This window comes from Leptinotarsa decemlineata, unplaced genomic scaffold (assembly GCF_025532065.1).
Source record: "Leptinotarsa decemlineata unplaced genomic scaffold, Ldec_3_MD MMD2_tig00000505_RagTag_RagTag, whole genome shotgun sequence".
Classification (NCBI taxonomy): Eukaryota; Metazoa; Arthropoda; class Insecta; order Coleoptera; family Chrysomelidae; genus Leptinotarsa; species Leptinotarsa decemlineata.
In genome coordinates, this window is record NW_027412549.1 from 12,124,410 (window position 1) to 12,145,781 (window position 21,372).

A 21,372-nucleotide genomic window follows, 5' to 3' on the forward strand; every position below is an offset into this window, starting at 1 on the left:
TTCCTGTTATAAATGTTGTTGAATTAACGTTATCATTATTATTTCTGCTTTAATAATTATTCATTTCAAATAATGGTGGACGAGCGGGTTTGATGTCGTCGAGTAGAACTACATTTTTATCAAGACTCGTTGCTCCGATCGACTTTCCACACGAGTACTTTTATTCATAAAATTGTCCAAGTAACCTTATTTTGTTGAAAAATATTGAAAAATATCTGTCATTTCAAAGTTTTGGGGTGTGGACCATCGGGGGTAGTCCGTTCCTGACTTTGTAGCAAAACAACTGACTCCTGCATGAAAGCTCATCGACGGAATTCATTTGTTTAGTCAATTACCAAAATTTGGATGATTTTGAATATTCACTCGAAAAGTTATCAAAGAAAAACATTTTTCATTTTGTAACTTCGAGGGCCCGTAACTTGGTTACGAAGACTTTTAGGAAAAAAAGTTATATGAAGTACTGGTGATATTTTGACCCCATCTATACATTCCCAAGAGGAAAAGAGGAAGTCCAGGAACACCCTGTATACATTGTGCCAAAAAGTTTCTATCTTCTATCTATTGTCGCATTGGAAGGTTTTTATTCTTTATAAATCAATAGATAAGTGGAAAATCAAAAGAGTTTTTCTACTCCTTATTGGCGTGTTTTTGAAATATTGTGTATATACTTTTTATGATTAACGTATGAATGGAAATTCTTTTTTAATCATTCGACGTTACAGATTGACAAACCCTCATTTGAAAAAATCATGTTTATGATTGAGGAGGGTAAAAGACAAGGAGCCACACTGGAAACAGGCGGAAACAGAATTGGCAATGAGGGATATTTCGTTGAACCTACAATATTCTCTAGTGTGACTGATGATATGACAATTGCAAGAGAAGAGGTACGTTAATTCATGAAATAAACCTACATCATGTTGAATTTCTGAAAAAATCTGGAATAGTTAACACTGATTGAGTTCAAACCAAGTTACATTAATTTCTCTTAGTAACAACGTCCCAAAACCGCTTAGTTACTAATAGTTTATCAAAAAACTAAAAATTTTCTCTAGCAAGTGTTGTTGAAGGTGAAGACTATAATAACTTTGTAACTTATATTTAAGTTTATTATAGTCATACAAAGAGAACTGCCTATAATTGGATAAAATCAGCTCTACTGAGACTATACAATTGAAACAACAAGAATGTACTGAAAAAAAAAGAATATTTAACAGACTGTAGTAAAACTTCTGATACTATAATTTCACAGATATTTGGGCCGGTGCAATCAATTCTGAAATTTGAAACTTTAGAAGAAGTTATTGAAAGAGCAAATGATACTTATTATGGACTCGCAGCTGGGATAATAACTAAAGATATTAATACAGCTTTAGTTTTTGCTCAGTCAGTCGAAGCTGGTTCTGTCTGGTAAGTAAAGGAGAATAATTTTCTTCTGATAGTGATTTGTGATACACTATTAATAGGTATTCCTTGGTTTTATTCGAAAGTTGGTGGATTATGTGACCTTGACAATTGTTCTCGAATTTGAATAGATACAAAATAGTTTTTCCCAACTTTTTGAAAAGAAGGCAGTACTGCCAGAAAAAGAAATCGAGGGAAATATTTTTCAAGAGAGATTAATTTTTTGGAAGTTTCCGATATTTCTTGTATACGGTTGGAGAAGTATAAAACCAATAGGCTTTTTTACCAAAGAACTCATCGCAAACATCTGAAAACACGTCAAGTTTGTTTGTACGGGTTACAAGTTTTGACCTAAAATCGATTACAAAACTCAACGCTCTAAACGGGGATATGTAAGTGGGTCGAGTGAAACTTCATTAAAAAAAGCTTTGGATAATTATTTTCAGTCTTGAAAATCTGTACATGTATTTAGAACTTATATAGTTTCCAAACGATAAAAATAAATTTTTTGAAAAATGCAAACGTTAAATCAGTTTAGAATAACAACCTATCAAATTAATCTGAATAGTACAGATGAATTCCTCACAGTTTATAGTTTTTGACGTTCAGCGAGTATCAGGTTTTGCTTACCAAAGGACTCAGATGGGTATATGAAACTAATTTGATACCCTTTTTGAATTTAACAGCCAGCTTTCGGGAAGCGTATCGTTGGCATTTTGAAATTTCATAGTTGCATCTTCTGAACGAATAGACCGATTTTCCAAAGTGAAGCAGCAAAATATTGAGAATAAAAATCTCTTATATATTACTAACCCCCCTTTCCGTCGAAAAATTTAGGGGATGATCCGTTTTTCCCCCTCACAAACTTGAAAAGATTTCAGTGAAAAGTTATTTCTCTGATAGTTTTTCTGTGATGTACGTTTTCGATGGTCCATTTTGTATTGTTGACGTCAGCCGATCATTCTCAACTGAAATGAACGGAGTATAAGCAGGAGTTCGTTTCCATTTCGTTCACATTCAAACACTGAATAATAAGGATATTCAACATCATTTTGAATTCAGAAAACGAGTCAGAAGAAACATACTTCAAGATTTGATTATGCTGTTCAATCTGTGTGATTCCAGCCAGATTAGACAATCACATGTTTCTTTTTTTTTTAAAGACAACACAAGCACTACAGGAAAATCCTTAAGGCACTCTCGGAGCGGTGCCTGTGCAAAAGTAGCGATTCACATTGGATTTGAATCGCTGGAGATTAAATCCATTTGGAAAAACGTTCTCCAGATGAGAGAGTTCGTAAACAGTGAAGTGCGAGGTGTAATGGGTTGAACCTTAAAACGATTAGCATCGTTTTAATGGTGGAATCAAATGTGCCAAGTCACTTGAACACTTTCCGTGAAAGTATCCATAGAAGAGAGACAAATCTCCAACCTTTCTTCGATGTTCCAGGCTATCAAGATTGCACGTAATGTTCGCGTCTCCAATCAGGCTAGTAGCTCTTTTATGGATGGAATCCAGAAACTCCATGGTATGTTTGGGGGCAGAGGTCCATGCATGAGAACAATACTCCAAAAAAGGTCTGATCTGAGCTTTACAAAGCATCAAAAGTTGCTGAGATGTGTACATTTTTCTGGTTCGGAACAGTATTCCAAGCTTTTGAAGACACGTCAATAACACCAAGTATTTAAATATGAATTCTACATTACATTGTGAAAGGTATAAAGGGTATGGTTTTCATGAGAAAGTGATGGAAAACTTGATTGTACATACGAGTATTTATCAAAATTTCATATGACGATGACGTTTCTATAGAAGATGAATTTACGCTACCGAGAACATTTTACGCTAACTAGAACATTATATCGTTGTTGTGAGAGTTTGATAAATATATGCTTTAAAAAAACATACATTTATCAAAGAAGATGAGTAATAATTCATTCTAATAACTAGTGATACAAACAAAAATATTAAATCATAAAAATTTTTACATCTTCGGTTTTTAGTGAATCACTCAACAGCTAAAATAGCTAAAATCAGTTCTCCGAGTATCTCCACTTATTGGTAATAAATCACATCGCGCATGATCAAATTGTAGCAAGTAGTTTTTGGATGCGTCGTGAATTTCCTCGATAATCGGCAACGTTTTCATGTCTGAAATTTTTTATGTAATTGACCTTATTAAGTAATGCGACCCCGTGGTTGCCAACTGCGGTAAAATAATGACATTTGACATTTGCTAATAAATAAATAACCTATCTTTTTGAGTTCCTTCTGCATTTTCATTTTTGTTCTTGTATTTTGTCCTTGTAGCATTGTAGATGTGCTTATTTTTGCTGTTTTCGTATATTTACTCATTTGTTTCCCCAAATCAATTATTCTTCAAAATGCAAAAAATGAAATCAAGGTAAGTCAAGTGTGTTTGTTTATTTTTAAATTATTAAAGTGCCATTGTTCAATTTTAGTTTGCCGAAGAGACCTTGGACAAAGAATTTGATGTTTTTTTTCTTGCATCTTTCTGTGAAGAAAAATGCAGAAGGAACTCAGAAAGATAGGTTATTTATTTATTAGCAAATGTCAAATTGTCAAATGTCATTATTCTATCACAGTTGGTAACCATGGGGTCGCATCACTTAATAAGGTCAATTTACTGCACAAACCACCTACTATAAGTAGTTTGTGATTTACTGCTTTTGGCATAGCAGACTGACGACGTTTCGCTAGTGGAATCATTATAAAGAAAAATTTTGTTGTGGCTAATATTACCACTTCGCCAGAAATATTCCAATATATATGTTAAGAATTTGGAAAAAAACCATACTCTCAATATGGAATATATCTATTCACATTTCAGAGCAAATCCAAATACTTACCATGATATAGGTATTTGGAAATTTACAGTGTCCCCACACTTTTTTTGTTGAGTTAATTGACTCGTTAGGGAATCATTTCAGTCCTGCAAAATGTTGGAAAAATTATAAAAGAGCAATGTTCAACAATCTCTTTTTTTCATCCTTGTAAGGATATTTCAATGGATTTTATTTATTATCGTTGTTTGTGAGAGATCGGATTTTGTTTTCATCAAGTTTATAAACCCACAGTTGGAATGCTAGAAAACAATTGAAAAAATACTGAATTTACAATATTTATAAATATAATTTTCTTCTTTCGTAATCATTACCTCAATATTTATAGAGTATTATAATTGATTCATTTCATATATAGTTAGTGCGCATACTTGAAGACTGGCTATTGGACTGGTTGTTGGATTATATCCGACAGGTGTTAGTGCAGGATTCTTCACTGAAGTTATTCCAGCATATGCTGTTGGCGATGCAACTGCCGCAATAAATTTTCAATTATTGGAACACACTTGCAGACCGATTTCGGGCTGTTTGCAAGGTAGTGTCTATCATCAGCATAAAGTCAATGATGCACTGACACCTGTCGGATATAATCCAACGCCCTTCATGGTATTAGCCAGGGAAGTAGTTGTTTCCTGATAAGTGTCAGTACATTAACCTACAGTGTAGGGAGTTGAGACTGGCCTGAACGAATTGTTCAGGCCAGTTCAGTGTATGCAATATTATGTCACATACAAGTTTTTCACTAAAGTCCATATATTGTATATGGAAATTTAATATTTTGTACTTATATTTTTAAATGTAATCAAGAGGTGTATTTGTAGCAGATACAAATAATATATTTTCATACCGGGCTCAATGAATAATTCAAGTAAATTGTTTTGTTCTTATTTGTATCACATTTTCTGGATGTCATTAACCAAACAAAAAATGGGCCTACACTCATTTCCAACAATAGTCAGATTAACAGAAGATTTTATAATTTATTTTTTCGATATGAAGTCATCAAATTATTTTTTTAATTCATTAAAAAAACATATATCGAATATTCTTGCATGAAGTTGATTGGTTGATAAAGTGATTGCATTAGATTTGAATATACTCGTAATATTTAGAACGACAAACTTTGGATACATACAGTAAGGAGTGTAGTGAGAAATGTCGTTGAAAAAACTGACAATAGTTGATATGACTTTCGTAGTGCAAAACAATAGTTACAGGAGATTCCTAACTCTCTTCATAACTCATCCCAATTTTCTAGAAGTATTTTATTGAATAATGGTATATGGCATATTGATATCATCAACATTTTAATAATCATTATATTCAAATATGGCACCAAACTCAGATATCTTTTGGGAAATCGTTCAGAAACGACACCTATCAGATCAACCACTACCCTTTCTAATGCCATAACGGGTATTGAATTATATCAAAAAAATTCTTGTGCGATGTTTCTCAGAGAACAGGAATCAAGTTACAAGGGCATCCAAGCTAAAACCAACTAGCAGAATGTTGTTTCGATACGGGCAGGGTGCCCACCTGTAGGCAAATATCAGTCAGAAACCAACTGGTATCCCTTACGGACATCTGGCATCTATGTGTGCACCAAATCAATTTTTTTAAATTCTTTTGAAACTCTCCGACACGCTTTCCGAACTTTGTTCGGATGAAATTAGTTTTACTGTCGAACCGTTTATATCTATTATTTACTTGTTGAGCAGTGTTTGGAAACACTGACAAATCCAGGTAATTTATGGATGCGCAATAGTCCTAAAAAAGTAAAATTGTCAGACAGAAACATCAAAGTTTCCGACAAAAGGTAAAGCAACTGGTTCTTTCAGCATTATACTTGTGGTTTGACAATTTGATCTGTTAAATCAAAAGTTCTCCAAACCTGTTTTCGGACTTTCTCCTGGATAAGCATTTGTTTCAACTTATAATTTATCGAACTGTGCTTCCGAAGTCACTGGGTTCATTCTAACAGGCATGGATGAGTCTCTTTTAAATGAACTAATTTTCTAATGACAAATCATTAAAAACAAAAGTTGTGATCAAGTATTACTTTCAAAATTTGTCACTCATCGATAGTGGAACAAACATTCTATGCACAGAATACCTTAGAGAAAAGACACTCACCTGGCGGAACTTTGATATTGAGGGGTCAAGTTTCTGTGACCTATATTTGTGTTAAATGTAATTTTTAGAGGTAAATTCAAATTATTTGAAACTTATCGGATTTGATTTAATTGCAGTCGAGAAATTATTACGATGTCATTTCGGCAGGTTGTTAAGCCAATATTTTTTAATGATTTTAATTATGTTCCCATTCCAATATTTTTTTTAAGGGTAAACTGTTTTGGTTCTGCCCCTCAAACTCCTTTCGGTGGATACAAACAATCTGGCATTGGAAGAGATTTGTAAGTATAACGATTTTTCAATCATTCTTATTCGACACAAATCATAAAATTGATTTGTAACAGAAATTTGGTACATTGATTTGAAAATCGATACAATTGTTTTGTTTTTTACTTTTAGGGGAGAAGAATCCATACAAGACTACCTTGAGACGAAGACTATTTCGATAAAATTACCAATGAAATGTTGATTACATGGAAAGAAATACTGGTATTCAAAATTTAAAAAAATGTGAACTCTGGACGTAATTTATAAACTATTCAATTTAAAATCTGCCTGGAATTATTATGGGTTTTGTAATTTCATTTTAGAATTAATATTGGTAAATTATTTCGAATATATACGGATGTATATACAAAATTATTATGATTGTTCCCGATCTTATATTAAAATATATTCAAAGTTAAACGATAATAAACTATGTTAACACAAAACGTGTTTTGCTATTCAATAATTTCTTTAGACAGTTGCAACAGCGCACGCTATTATTGATTATTGGGGTTCAGTTTAAGAAACAATTATGATTGTCAATATCATTAATAATATTCCATCACTTTCTAACACTTGTGCCGTAAAATGACATATTATTGTCAATTTCGTCACAAAAATTCTTTCATATATGACATTTACAAATGATGCGATGTTGTTAATTCAACAAACATGCGAAATTATAAGATTATATCGCATTATAATGCGAGATATCTAGCATTTGCTAAATTAGGAGCATCCACTGGGTAACTATAGGAGTAGTTTCATAATATACCACTTCCACTAAGTCTTCAAGTATGGACCAAGTCCATAATATTTTCTATCGCAACGTGATCAGAATTTAAAGCCCTTGCCCTGTGCAGTGGACGACTTGAATGTTGGTGACCAGAAGGTGAATAAATATTTGCCTCAGTATCTAAATAAAGTGAAACAGAATGGAATCAAAGCAACCATGAAATATAATGAATTGGTACTGAATGATAAAAGATACTGCTTGGAAGAGCTACAGCAAGATTCTTCAATCTTAGATGAACTCACTTCTTTGGAAAAAACAGCTTCCAAGGAAACCCCGAGGGATAATCCGCGTCGTGCTGTTTTTCAATTTTTTTGTAATATTTCAGTAATAGTTGTGCCTTAAAATTTTCATTGATTCGAATTGTTGTTTTTTTATTGAATATTTTTTGGGCTCGAAAGTAGGACCAAAGATTGATGAAATATGCAGAACATAACGATTTGTCACATAAACACGAGATCAATTTTAAATAATTTCGTAGAAATTAAGCAGGCTGTAATAAGTACGATACAAAATGCCTGAGTGCCAACTGTCAAGTCAACTGTCTCTATGGTCACCTAGCTCACAATTATGTGATAAATGCTTGATATCTGTTATAAATTGTTCGAGGGTTTGCCCTTCTTTTTGTTTATATGTCAAAAACTTATGTCTTTCGTATGTCAGGGTGCTTTTAGGAATGAAATGCTGGTCAAACTTCTTCAATAATGCGTCTAAGGTATCTTTCTCATCTGCAGTGCAGTAAATTCTCATACCTTCTTCTCCTATCAACGTCAGGAGTTGAGCACATTTCGTCGCTTCTTCCTTCTTAGCGATTTCAGTTGCTTTCAAATATGTTAAAAACCTCTGCTTCCAGAACCTCCACTTTTCGGCAAGGTTACCGGACATGACCATGGGTGGTATGCCACGAAAGTCCATGTTCCAGCTTTTCTTTGATTGATGAATAACTAAGTAAACTTTCACTTTTCGTGTTTGCTGCTTTGCAGCATCGGATGATTGAAGATTTACTATTGAATTCCAATTTCACGACTGCTCCATGTGTTATTGAATATATGGACAGGATGGCTAGGATGCGGAATGATGCACGATCTGAGCTTGACGGCCGTTTATCACACACAGGCGCTACTAAGGCTTTCGCGGCCAAGATTTTCAGTGTTACGGTCTTCGTTCGGGTTTGAAGGCCTTCGTGGTTTGGAACTGTATACAGCCAGACGGATCTAAATGTGAATTATTCAGATCCTATTAATAGTCAGTGTGTTTAACTGGATCACATTCTAGATTCGTATTGTTTAAGACAAGTAGTAGACCGACCCACACTGTACTCTTCGACAGGTTGGAAAATATTAGACGTTTTGATCGGGTTCATGCAATTCATCATAATGTACTCCATCATAACATCAAAGGAGAGAAATCGCAATGCATCATAACGCTGCAAGATCATAATCGTAAGCCGTCATAATTGCAATTCATCATAACGTAAAACATCAGAACGTACTTTGTCATAAAGTACAAAATCATAAAGTACTTATAGAAACGTCAACCGATCATAATCGCAATGCATCATATCCACATTGTATCATAAACTCAATGTATCATATCGCTAAAGCGTAGAAACCGCATAGTACAGAATCCGTATTCCATCATAACCGTAATGTATACAATCCGTAAAGTATCATAACTGTTATATCCTTGACTAGGTTGGACTTTGAAATAAACGACTTTTACAGTTTTTACTTTATTTCTGTAACACCGACGTGACAACGTGTCATACAATAAACGGAAGCACCAGCCAACTCATCGACACAATGTGACAAGTGTCCACGCTTGCTTTCTGACAAGTGACAAGGTGCGTTCAGAGAACAGGTGTGTTACAAATACACTTTCCAGTGTGAGGTTTTCTTCGGTTAAAAGCCTCCTTTTGATATTTTCTGACTTAAGGCCACAAACTAGTCTGTCTCTGAGCGAATCGTTTAGAAATTCACCAAACTCACAGAATTTAGCAAGATTTTTAAGCCTGGCAACAAAACCTTTTATGTCTTCTTGCTGTTCTTGATGAGCACTGTGGAACTTATACCTTTCAGCTATAACCAACCTTTTAGGACTATAATGTTTTTTTAACTCTGCTACTAATTCATCATATGACTTTTGACTAGGTAAGGTTGGTGCTAACAAATCCCTGAGAACTCCATAGGCTTCACCTCCTATTAATGTTAATAATAGTGCAACTTTTTTCTCTGCATTGGCGATTTCATTACAATTAAATAGTTGCTCCAACCTTTCTAGGTATGAAGATATTTCACCTTCCCTTGCATTGAACTGTTCTATGTTGCCGATTAAGGACATTTCGGTTTCAACTAGACTTTTACACTTTCATATATGTGTATAGATTCGATCTCCGGCTCGTCGCCAATTAATGTTATATCCTTGACTAGGTTGGACTTTGAAATAAACGACTTTTACAGTTTTTACTTTATTTCTGTAACACCGACGTGACAACGTGTCATACAATAAACGGAAGCACCAGCCAACTCATCGACACAATGTGACAAGTGTCCACGCTTGCTTTCTGACAAGTGACAAGGTGCGTTCAGAGAACAGGTGTGTTACAAATACACTGAATATCTAACAATAACGTAATCCGTCATAATTTAGTTGCGCGCGCATCAAGTCTGTCTCACAATAGCTTACTGGTGTCATCTGTCATAGTCGATGGACCGAACACAAATATTCTAAGCAGAATAACCATCATATTCTTAGCGGAAATTTGCTATACTACGAAAGGTAGAATTTATTTCAAATGCATTTTACTTCGAGTTTCATCAAAGATAAACAAAATTATGTCGATTGTCGATTTAATTGATGCTTTAAACTAATATTAAACGTTTTCTAATTTTTCATTGATAGTGGAACTGTTAATGAAAGATTCAGTATAATTACTAGAGAGATGATTGATAAAATTATTATTATGATAATTATTTTTTTTTCATTTCCATTAAACATATGTAATAACAACATTTTGTAAGTAGATATCAGGTACTTCAAAATGGCCGATCAGATACATAATTACATCTGTTTTGGTGTATATTGATTATAAGAGTCTTTATTGTATATAAATTTAGTTCCTGTATTTCATCGTTTGGCATATTAGGTACTCTTCGTAGCGGTTCAGTCTCAAATCATTGTTGATTTACGTAACTCAATAGAATCTAACGTTAATATTTTCTACTATTTCATTGAAGCTTGTGGCTCACCGTCGTACTGTTGGATAATATTGCTTTGAAATGACGTCATTTCTATCGGTTTCTTGAAATTGTTTGAAGAGCAGTTCTATCGAACCATTTGCCGAGAGACACTGGGTAATTATAACTTTTTGCTTTTTGTCTGCCCTATTCGCGAAATTCGTTTTACTAGATTTGGCATCTGCCAAATGCCACGACTATAGTGTTTTATTGAATTGTGATTCAAATTTGAACAAATTGTTGAAGATTTCGAGAGCTGAAAACAGTTTTTCAGATATTTTGAACTACGCTGACATTGCCAGTTGGAAAATACGTATTTATGCATTAGTATTCTGAGCTGATACTTTTTTTAAAGATAATAAAGTTTATGACTCCTGCCTACATTTCAAGTTAACCTCATTCTGAAACTATAAACAATAAAAAATATCATCACTCAAAGAGAGATTTTTGTTCAAGTTGCCAACCAACATTTTTCATGAAAAATCTCTATCACTTTAATTGTAGAAATTTATATAAATTCTTGTACAGAAATGAAAACTAATGTTGTGTGTTATGTTTGATTACTAGGGATATTTTTGACAGATGCTATGCCATTCACCAATTTCACAACGTTCATTTTTGAGGATGGATACAAGCATTAGAATATCATGCAGTTTCTCATTTTTAATTGTTCTGGAATAATTTTTAGTCATAAAACGAACATCTAGTTTTATTGAGATGCTTAGCAGTTTATGCAACCAACAGAACAAATAGAAAAAACTAAATTCTATCTGAGCAATTATGACCAAAACTAATATGTTATGTATATATTTTCAATTTGTATACACAATTATATGAAAATTAGGACAATTGAAGCGAAAGATGTATTTTCATGTAAAATATAGGTTGACAACTTAGACGAAACTCTCCCAGAATATGAATAAATTTTGCTGGCAAGTATTTTTTGACTAGCATGAGACCTAATGTGGATCTGATCTGTGAACTATTTAAATTATCGGCTACTAGTGAGCCAATTTATTGTAAAATTCGAAATGAGATTGAGCATTTCCGACAGGAGTGTTACTTGATGCCCGACGTAATGTGGATGGCACTAATAACCGATGGGAGGATGATTTTTATTTTGAATGTGATACTGATACTAACTTTCGAGTTCAAAGACAGCGAATAGTAGCGGGAGGCATTTTGAATATGAAAAATATTTGTCGAGCAATCAAAAAATTCAAATAGAAATGAATCGAATGTGGACTAAATAAATATAGTTTTAAAAAACTAAAACACACGCTTTTAAAGAACATCGAACTAAAAAGTTTATTTGTTTGGAAGTAAAGGAAAAATTTGCAGTAATAGTTTCAGAAAACAATTCAGTCTTGATGTTTTGATTTGAAATTTCATTCAAAATATTAATGGACTAAAAATATTTTTTCAGTGAATAATTTTATTTTTCAAACCAATCTCTTGATTTGATATGTATGTCAAGCACCTAAATTCTAATTTTTCGATTTTTTTAAATATTTAGGTAACTGAATTTTGCAGGTCTAGGTACAATTTACGATAACGTTTTCATTGTTGAAATCCATATTCTGGTTTGCTTTCAAATAATCGAATTAGATTTTAAAATGTATCTTCCGTTTCGTTCAAAACTTTTTTTTGTAGTGAATCACGGGTAATTGAAAATATTTAAATATTTCTTCTGTAGTACAAAATTTCGCTTACACTTATAATTCTTAAAATATGTTTTTATTTTGATTTTCTTTTGAACAACCTATCAAGGAGGTTACGTATAGCGCCATCTGCCCGCGAATAGCTCAAGCAATAATTGATAAATACGTATCTGCCCGCGAATAGATCAAGAAATATCAATCTTTAGACAATGCAATGAGGTTACGAACAGCGCCATCTGCCCGCGAATAGATCAAGCAATAATGCCGATAATTCTGTCAATACAGATCCCAAGCTTGAGAGTTACAAACAAACATATAGGTACATACATACATACAAACATACATACATACATACAGGTGAAGCTAATATAAAGCGTGTAATAATAATAATAAAAAACAAAGATAAATATTGTTCATTATCCGACAAACTTTTCATATTTGCATATTTGAAATAGGAATGTATTCCAATTCTGAAGAGTTGTAGTTAACCTGTCGAAATCAGAGTTAGCAAATTAACGTTTTCAAAATTTATTGTTGTTCAGAAGTCTCATGATTTGCAGGATAGAAAATTCATATTTTCAGATCATTACTGAAGTGTTGAAATAGCATTTTTTCTATACTTTTTAGCTACCTAGCTACCTAGCAGGCTGTAAGTACAGTTTATCGCCATCGTTACACTATTCGCGCCGAAGCCATAAACACCTATACGTTACGCCTTTGATGAATAACAATGTAAAAAGTGAGAGTTTGAAACACGAGCCTTATTGAAACACTTCTCATCAGCCTATTTCTGTTTAAAATCTGTTTTTCCAGCTGTCGCACCCCTACGAACGATAACCCTAAGGATTTAACGTGTGATTCCTAACACGAGTTGGACGATAGCAAGTGAAAATCGATCGTTCAGCCTGGTGCTTGAACCAACGACCACCACGGCGATCAATTCGAGTGAGTGAACAAAGCACCCACGTCGAACCGACCGGCTACCGATGTACTAAGATGTCTGTGGTAGCTATGGTTTGTAAGCTATGTAATGTTTTCACATGGTTACTCAAATGTAATAAAAATACCATGACGATATAATGAATTCTGACAAAAATAATGAATTCTGAAAAAACTCTTCACCAGAAAAATCCTGAGCCCATAGAAATAATTTCGACTAGTGCAAAAATATATTTACTTGTTATATTGGTGCTGAAAGGTCATGTTTTTCATATCAAAATCACAAGTGAAAAACAGATTTTAGTCGTCAGTATCAAAAACAAAGCTACTGCGGGAACTTGGTTGTGGGTACCTTAATTTGAACTTCAATGTGAACCAATTTTATTATTTGAATATTGGAGCACATTCTTCTTAGTTGTTGACTGGACAATTTCAATAGCATTGAAAGGTTAATTATTTCGAGATTAAAATTAATGACACAAAATAATATTTTATTGTTAACATAAAAAAAAATTTTCAAACAACGAATGTATATTCTCAGATAATAAAAGAACAACCTAAATGAAACAGTACAAAAATATTCTCAGGCAATAAAAAATCAACAAATTTAAAACAACTCAACCACTTTCATAAAATTTTAAAACTAAATAAGATTAGACATTATTCATAAATAAATAACTAATGAATAAATAGCTTTATTTTCCTGTAGACTACAAAAGTATAAGAAAAAGTACCAAATTACAAAAAAACACTAGTATGCAACAGTAAACAAAAGAATCTAAAAATCAATGATGTACACATGCCCAACACTTTGCTGAATTCCATCTCATATGAATATGAAAAGGAATATTGTTAGAAATGAATTACTCATATTTTGAGGACTCCTTAGAAATAGCATCCAGAGTACATGGTGTACTGTGGGTGATACTAATACTTCTCGTTGAAAAAAGTGGCTGTATCTCTGTTAGTTGACAAATTTTCAACATCTTTTAAGAGATCTTGGTCGTCGGAGAAATTAAGTATTTTCTAAAGTTGGAGTGTCTCAATATCATTCATTGACAAATTAAACAATAAAGGTAAGCAATATACATCCCGTGTGACTCCTTATGAAACCAATATCATTATTTCTCTCAAGGTACACCTCCTTTTCCACCTCATCAGTTTCAGTTTGTGGTAACGGTCCGTCATGAGACCTTGATTGAACCCAACACAGATTATGTGCTGCAACATATGCCGTAGAGAAATAGCAAAATGTTCTGATGTGAAAATCTCACAATAAAGTGTTTTTTGTATACGTTATAAATAAATATAATGAAATATAACAACTACACTAAATAATAATACTGAAAATCAAATAAATTCTAGTGAAATCATGGTCCTTGGATGAATAACACTTGTGTGGAATCATGATAGTGTCTAGCTTTAAGACGGCACAAATCTTAGCCTGACTAATACAGAAAGTCGCTGTATTTGGCTCACTTCGTCTTTTCAGAATCCGCAATTTCTGAGACCAAATAACATTTACAAGAATGGCACCACCGCGCCCTTCGTATGTGTCGGAGCTTCAAGGGGAAGGCTTGACTGGAACTTGTCTAAGGAAAAACAATAATAATCACAGTTAATAGCAAAGTAAATAATAATTTAGTAAACACTGGTATGATTTTTACTAGAAGCATCACAGGTATATATGCATGTGTAAGTGTACGGAATGTGTAAGTACAAAAAAAACTGTAGTGCAAAAAGAAAAACATACATAATTTTTCTCAGCTAGCATCTAAAAATGTCATAACATTTGTTATAAAATATTCTCTTTGGGAATTACACGGTCATACTTGTACATACAATACAAATTGAGTGCCATTGTCAAAGAATATATTATATCGTTGCCAGATTTATTTTTATTTATATATTCAGATAGAACCCAAGTTTAAATGCAATAGTCTAAAACTATATGTTGGGCAAAACTATATGTTGGGATTTTCTATTTCAAATAAAGAATTTCAAAAAAAAGTGCTCCTATGACCTAAAACAGTTATAAAAAATTCTTCAAATAACATGAGTATTATTAAAAATAACTTATAGGTGGGAGAGTGATATTTGTTCTGCAGACTGGGCAACGACTCAAATCCAGACGGCTTGGATATTAACTCCTCTCCGAGCAGTACCCACAGAGCCTGTGTCCACACATCAGAACAAACCGCATCTTTCTGCTGAAGCAAGTTGGACAGGAATTGTTTGTTTGTTGTTTCGGTTGTTTTGGTTTGGTTTTGATTATAATTGGGTTGATTTAAAATATTGTACCAATGTGATAAATTACTAACCTTATGCACATATCGTGGTTCTTAATTTTGGAACCTTGACACCAACAAAGTCACACTTTTGACAGAATTCAAAGTACCTATATTGATAGTTTTGTAACTTGGTTTTTCATTAATTTTGTTCACACATTAATTTTGTTCACACAAAATAATTTGGCGCTACCATTACTTTCATGTCATTCTATTAACAATTTGAAAACTTCAGACACAAAATAAAAGCAAATAAATCTATAATATAATCTAGAATATATTTATGATAATAACCTTCAGTTTTAAAGTTTAAAGAAAACACAGATCGAATCAACCAATAGCAATGGCCGATGGCGAATGGTTTTATGGTGTAAATGGGTCTTCAAGGCAGCCAACCGTCTCAAAATTTCACTCAACATTATGATGCAGAATTATGAAAAATTAGAAACAATGAAATAATAAATTCAAGTAATTCATCATATTTTAACTTCTTCACTGTCATAGGGCTCTTCTTAGATCTTCAATAAGTTCAAAACTTCAACTTCCGCCATTATTCCCACGTAGTATAAGCGAGCGCATGGACTATAGGATTATGACAAAGTACGTTATGATACATTACGTTATGATGTTTTACGTTATGATGAAGTTACGGTTTCTATCGATTACGATTATGATCGTTTGATGTTATGATGCATTGTGTTTATGATCGAATGATATTATGATGCGTTAGCGTTATGACGGAGTACGTTATGAAAAGTACGTTATGATGAAGTATATTATGATGAATTACGTTATGAAACTGTACATTATGCCGCTGTACTTTTCTATCTTGTACTATATGATCAATTGCGATTTCTATCGTTTGACGTTATGATGGAGTAAATTTCTGTGTATTACGATTTCTATCTTGTACATTATGATGCATTAGGTGTCCCCGTTTTTTTTGGGTGGGTCTATTCAGAATTATTAACTATATCTGACGATCGACTGTAGTTCATTTTATGATCATTTTTTAGTGTTTTGCAAGGTGGGCTTAATCAAAATAGAAGATACAAATTTCATGCACACTTATAGAGACTTCAGCAAATTTCATTTAGCTCTTTTTTCATTAGAGCGGATTTTCGTTCTCTTCACCACATCGAGAATACCAATGACAAATTGGCTCTTTTCAATGGGACATTAACCGATCGCTTTGAAAAACATTCTCCTATTAAAACTGTTAAAATTTCCAAGAAAAGGGTCCCTTGGCTCACAGACAATCTGACACTCATGTTAAAACTAAGAGATAGAGCTCTTATTACCAGATTTAGAAAGACAAAGTTACAGCATCAGTGGAATGGAATATTACAAAGAATTGAGGAATTTAACAAATCGGACTGTGGAGAAAAAAGCATATCTCAATCATCGGCTTACAAAAAGTAAGTAGATATGGAAAGATTTATCCGATTTGAATATGCACTATAAAAGATATCTCAAATCCATTCCAGACCACTTACTGAACGTTGAAGATATCAAAAAATTTTTTGGAAGTATATCCAACGGCAACTCTTCCCCTGATGATGAAATTATGAATTTTTTTTCGGGTAATAATATTGTTACGTTTTTCCTCGTGGGTTCACCAATAATTGACTACACTGAATAATCAAAATAAACTTTATTTTACTTCAAATACAACAAACACTTCAACTAAAACTTCAAGTATTATTTGAATGTATATCGCCTAACTGGATCACATCGCGTACTGAACTGTAGCTTCCACTTGACTGTGTACTTGATTGTGTGAATGTCTATCGCCTTACTCTTACTTGATAACTTAGTGTATCGCACTGTAACGTCTACTTGACTGTGTACTTGACTGTCTGGATATGCTCACAGCTAGCGTTTAAATATCGTAATCGTATACCGTAGAAAATTCGCGGAAGTTCCGTCGAAATCGGTAGCATTATTCTCGCTGCTTCTCGAACGGCAGGGAACATTGTGCATTTCCGCTCTCTTACCTACATCACGTCTGGTTTATGATTACCAGTGGCGGCCGGTGTTATTTTCTTTCGTTCATGATTTACAACAATATAAACAATCCCAACTTCTCCTATACTACTCATGACGATGAAATCTATGTTTATTCTGAACATGAAGTCGAATACTGTAGGACCTGATGAGATATGCATTAAAATGTTGCTGAACTGCTGCCCCACAATCCTTCCACATATCACTCACTTATTCAATCACTGCATATCGACTAATTTATATCTATCCATATCTGCAAGCAAGCAAATGTTTTTCCGTTGGCCAAAAATTCTAACCCCGAAAATTTGGGCGATCTCCGGCTAATTAGCATCTTATGTTCACTATCGAACGTTTTTGAAAAAATATTGAACTTGCAGATGCGTGAATATCTGAATGAATTCGATATATTATTTGAAACAGTAGAAATGAAACATAAAAGTATAGGAACACTTATTTGTAACGAAAATCATGAACGTAGCCAGTGGGATACAAAAGGTGATAATTATTTTGATATATTGAAAAAATATAGCTACATTGATAGGGGTATATTTTAAGAGAGGTTAATTTTTTTGGTAAAGAATGGTTTTTTCTACTTCTCCATCTTGATACAAAAACATGTGGAAATCATCCTTCTTTGGAAGATCTTTACATGCTTCTGTATCAAGATGGAGAAGCAGAAAGCCAAAACCTTTCTTTTCCTGAAAAAACATATTTTGGATATTTTTCCAAAATTTACTGGTATAGAGTTTTTCATGAGTCAAGAATGCATTATATTATCACAAGATCGTAACAATGATAATATTTGGTTGACAATACAATCCTTTTGTTGAAAAATTATTATTGTTAAGTAATTTATATGTTTGGGAAAGAAAGTTTTTGGCTTTCTACTACTTCATCTCGATACAAAAAAAAAGATGAGGGAATCTTCCAAAGAAAGAAAGAAAGTAATCAATTTGAAAATAAGTATAACTCTATACATGGATGTGTAGATCATGCAAAGAAGTAACTTTCAGACACAAACTGAAAGGAAGTCCTCCTGAAACAGCTACTTTCATATAAACATTGAATTACACGAAAGAAAAAAATCTTTCGAAACAAATACACTGAATTATACAGAAGATACTTTTCTTTACTCAGTTTGTATTTCAATCATTCGTTGTGGAATAAAATCAGATATCATTCACATGAGTTCTACTTTAAATGAATGGTAACAAATTGCACTTACATGGAACACTGTCATCCTCACTGGTATACATCGATGTTTCGCCGTAAGACACTTGCCCTAAGGCTCTTCAGTACCAAATTGGATAATATTATAGAAAATACACACAATTCATTCATGAAAAACGATTTTTTTTCTGTATCGAGATGGAGTAGTAGAAAGCCAAAAACTTTCTTTTCCAAAAATTAATCACTCCTAAAAATATAACCCCTTCAATTCAAATAATTAATATTGTTCCTGCCCTGACACTTGTACCTAAATTATCGTCCTTTAGCTTCTGGAGTACCTATTCAAATTTATTTTTAATAAATTAATAATACCTGTTTAAAAAAAAAGCTTTTATCAACGTGCTGTAAAGGAAAAGGAATCGTATTCTGTGTAAAAAAAATTATTTGTAAATTGCAAAGCACTTTCGGCTGTTACGCCATCATCAGTGCGATACCTGCAAGCAGTGCTGCCGCAACGTTAATTCAAAAAGTACCGAAATTTTCAAGAAAATAGTACCCAAAATGTACCGCGCAAGCCTAGGCATGGCACATGCGCATAAGTCAATTCAGACCAAATGCCAGTATTGCCAAACGTGTAATAACGTTATCCATTTAAAGTCGGAAAATATATGGAATAAAAAATTTGCTGGAAACTAAGAGATGTTGAGTTCTGTTTCTGTGTGATATTGAATATGAAAATCAAAAAAAAATATTATGGAACTGAATTTTTTTTGTATCTACATCACAAAAATGAATAAAAAACAATCATAAAATCTTTCAAATGAACAATGCCGAAGATTATGCTCTGACAAAAACATGCATAACTTCAGCTCACTTTTTTGCACAGATGTAGCCAGCTCTGTTGAAGGAAGGTTTTCCATTACAACTTGAATATTCTGGGATCTTTTCAAAAAACACATCTTGGCTATAAGCTTTCTAGTCTTGCTGTAACGAACAATGTGACTCTCACTTCCCTCTAAAATGAGATTGCATGATTTGCAGTATGGTTTACTTTCCCTATTTGTCAACCACTCTGAGAACTCCTTAAAAGTCTCCTTCAAAATACACATTTTTTATTTTTACTCACATCATTCCATTTAAAATTATACTTATAAGTTCTTTTATACTTCTTTTTATGGAATGTATCATCACCTCTATCCCCAGGATTATTTTCCAGATCTGTCTGATCTTTGATTCTCAAACTCAATGCTAGCAGGTACCTAATAATAAACAAAGGAATACATATTTCAAGTTCATTTTTAGTCAATTTTATTTTTACCTGTCCATATTCCTATTTATTTTGACAAAACAATAAAACCAATTTCTCAAAGGTGAGATCTGAGGTTAAAAGTTAAAACTACTGTTCTGCTGACTGACTGATGACAGAACCACAGTTCACAGAACACAAGATTAAATAATGCAGAGTTGTGATGATAGATCGCAATTTTGACCCAAGTGCGGTATTTGCTGATCTGGAACTTGAAACACGGAATTGCATTGTTGCCACACATATTGTTGTTATTTTTTATTGTACTCGATGGGAGTCAACGTGAAAATGTTAAAAAAATTTAGATTATAGTAAATAGTACGGAATAGTCTACATATTGATCCAGGTAGTACCTTCGTATCAAAATCATGGAATAGTACCGAATGCGGTACAATAGTACCTAAACGGCAGAACTGCCTGCAAGTAAGTAATATTTAATGATATTTATTTCAGATTGAACTTTAAATTCTCTTAATAATGTAGAATTACTTACTTGTCAAGTACTCATCGAGTAAGTAATTCTACAATATTAAAAGAATAGAAAATTAAAATGAATATCATTGAATATTACTTACTTGCAGGTATCGCACTGATGATGACGTAACAGCCGAAAGCGCTTTGCAATTTACAAATAATTTTTTTTACACGAAATACGATCCCCTTCCTGATTTATCAGTCACGTGTTTCCAGTTTTAACAAATCTCACATTTCAGACGTTGTCACAAGGCTACGACCATTTTGTTCATAGGCGTCGTCGACTTCGTAGTTATTCTTTAAAAAATGTGAAAATTGTAAATAATAACAGTGCAATTTCCTGAGAAATTGCATTGAGTATTTTCGCAAAAATAAGTAATGATATGAAGTTACATTTACCATGTGAATTGCTAAGAACTGTCCCTATATAACTCATTGGACTATTTTATTGTAGTCTGGAACAGTTGCTTCTCTATTCAATTAAACAAAATCGAACCCATATTCAATTGTTTGAATCTATTTATACTAATGTATCATTATCAATTGTTTGCAATTATTATTTTAGTATTATTTCTACTGATGTTACATCCAGGGGCGTCGCCATGGGGGTGGATGGGGGGAGCCTCACCCCTTGCTTTTTCAACTTGGGAAAAAGTTGATAAATTTTGGGCCCTGAAGATAGAAAAAAATAATAGTAAAAAAATGAATAAAAGTTAAAAAAATAAAAATGAGAGAAATGAAAACGAGAGTTAATAAGAAAAGGGAAAGAACCAGGAGAAGGTTGGGATTTCCCAACATGCATAACTTGAAGAGAATTCTGAGTTGA

At 33.1% G+C, this 21,372-nt stretch overlaps 3 protein-coding genes across 4 annotated transcripts in view; 1 reads left to right on the forward strand and 2 right to left on the reverse strand.

Annotated features, from left to right (window-relative positions):
• Positions 1–7,118, forward strand: part of LOC111506486 (aldehyde dehydrogenase 1A1) — a 32,668-nt gene extending 25,550 nt beyond the window's left edge. Inside the window, exons 7-10 of the mRNA XM_074173953.1 lie at positions 723–887; positions 1,253–1,410; positions 6,615–6,686; positions 6,805–7,118. Of these exons, the coding sequence (XP_074030054.1) occupies positions 723–887; positions 1,253–1,410; positions 6,615–6,686; positions 6,805–6,874 (465 nt within the window). The 3' untranslated portion in view covers positions 6,875–7,118. The remainder of the gene's footprint in view (positions 1–722; positions 888–1,252; positions 1,411–6,614; positions 6,687–6,804) is intronic.
• Positions 7,119–9,256: 2,138 nt separating this feature from the next.
• Positions 9,257–9,805, reverse strand: LOC141481886 (uncharacterized). The gene has a single exon (XM_074174228.1). It carries the CDS (start codon positions 9,803–9,805, stop codon positions 9,257–9,259), a length of 549 nt encoding a protein of 182 aa, XP_074030329.1.
• Positions 9,806–13,779: 3,974 nt separating this feature from the next.
• LOC111517072 (uncharacterized) lies at positions 13,780–20,515 on the reverse strand. 2 transcript variants are annotated; one of them, XM_074173970.1, is made up of 4 exons: positions 20,085–20,515; positions 19,893–20,025; positions 19,641–19,848; positions 13,780–14,893 (listed from the first exon to the last, which is right to left on the reverse strand). In XM_074173970.1, the coding sequence occupies exons 1-4, from the start codon at positions 20,090–20,092 to the stop codon at positions 14,823–14,825; spliced, it is 420 nt and encodes a 139-aa protein (XP_074030071.1). In that variant the 5' UTR covers positions 20,093–20,515; the 3' UTR covers positions 13,780–14,822. The 2 variants fall into 2 exon arrangements, 1 of the variants encoding a protein (XP_074030071.1); XR_012465174.1 differs by lacking the exons at positions 19,641–19,848; positions 19,893–20,025; positions 20,085–20,515 and adding an exon at positions 15,623–15,875.
• Between the last annotated feature and the right edge of the window lie 857 nt (positions 20,516–21,372).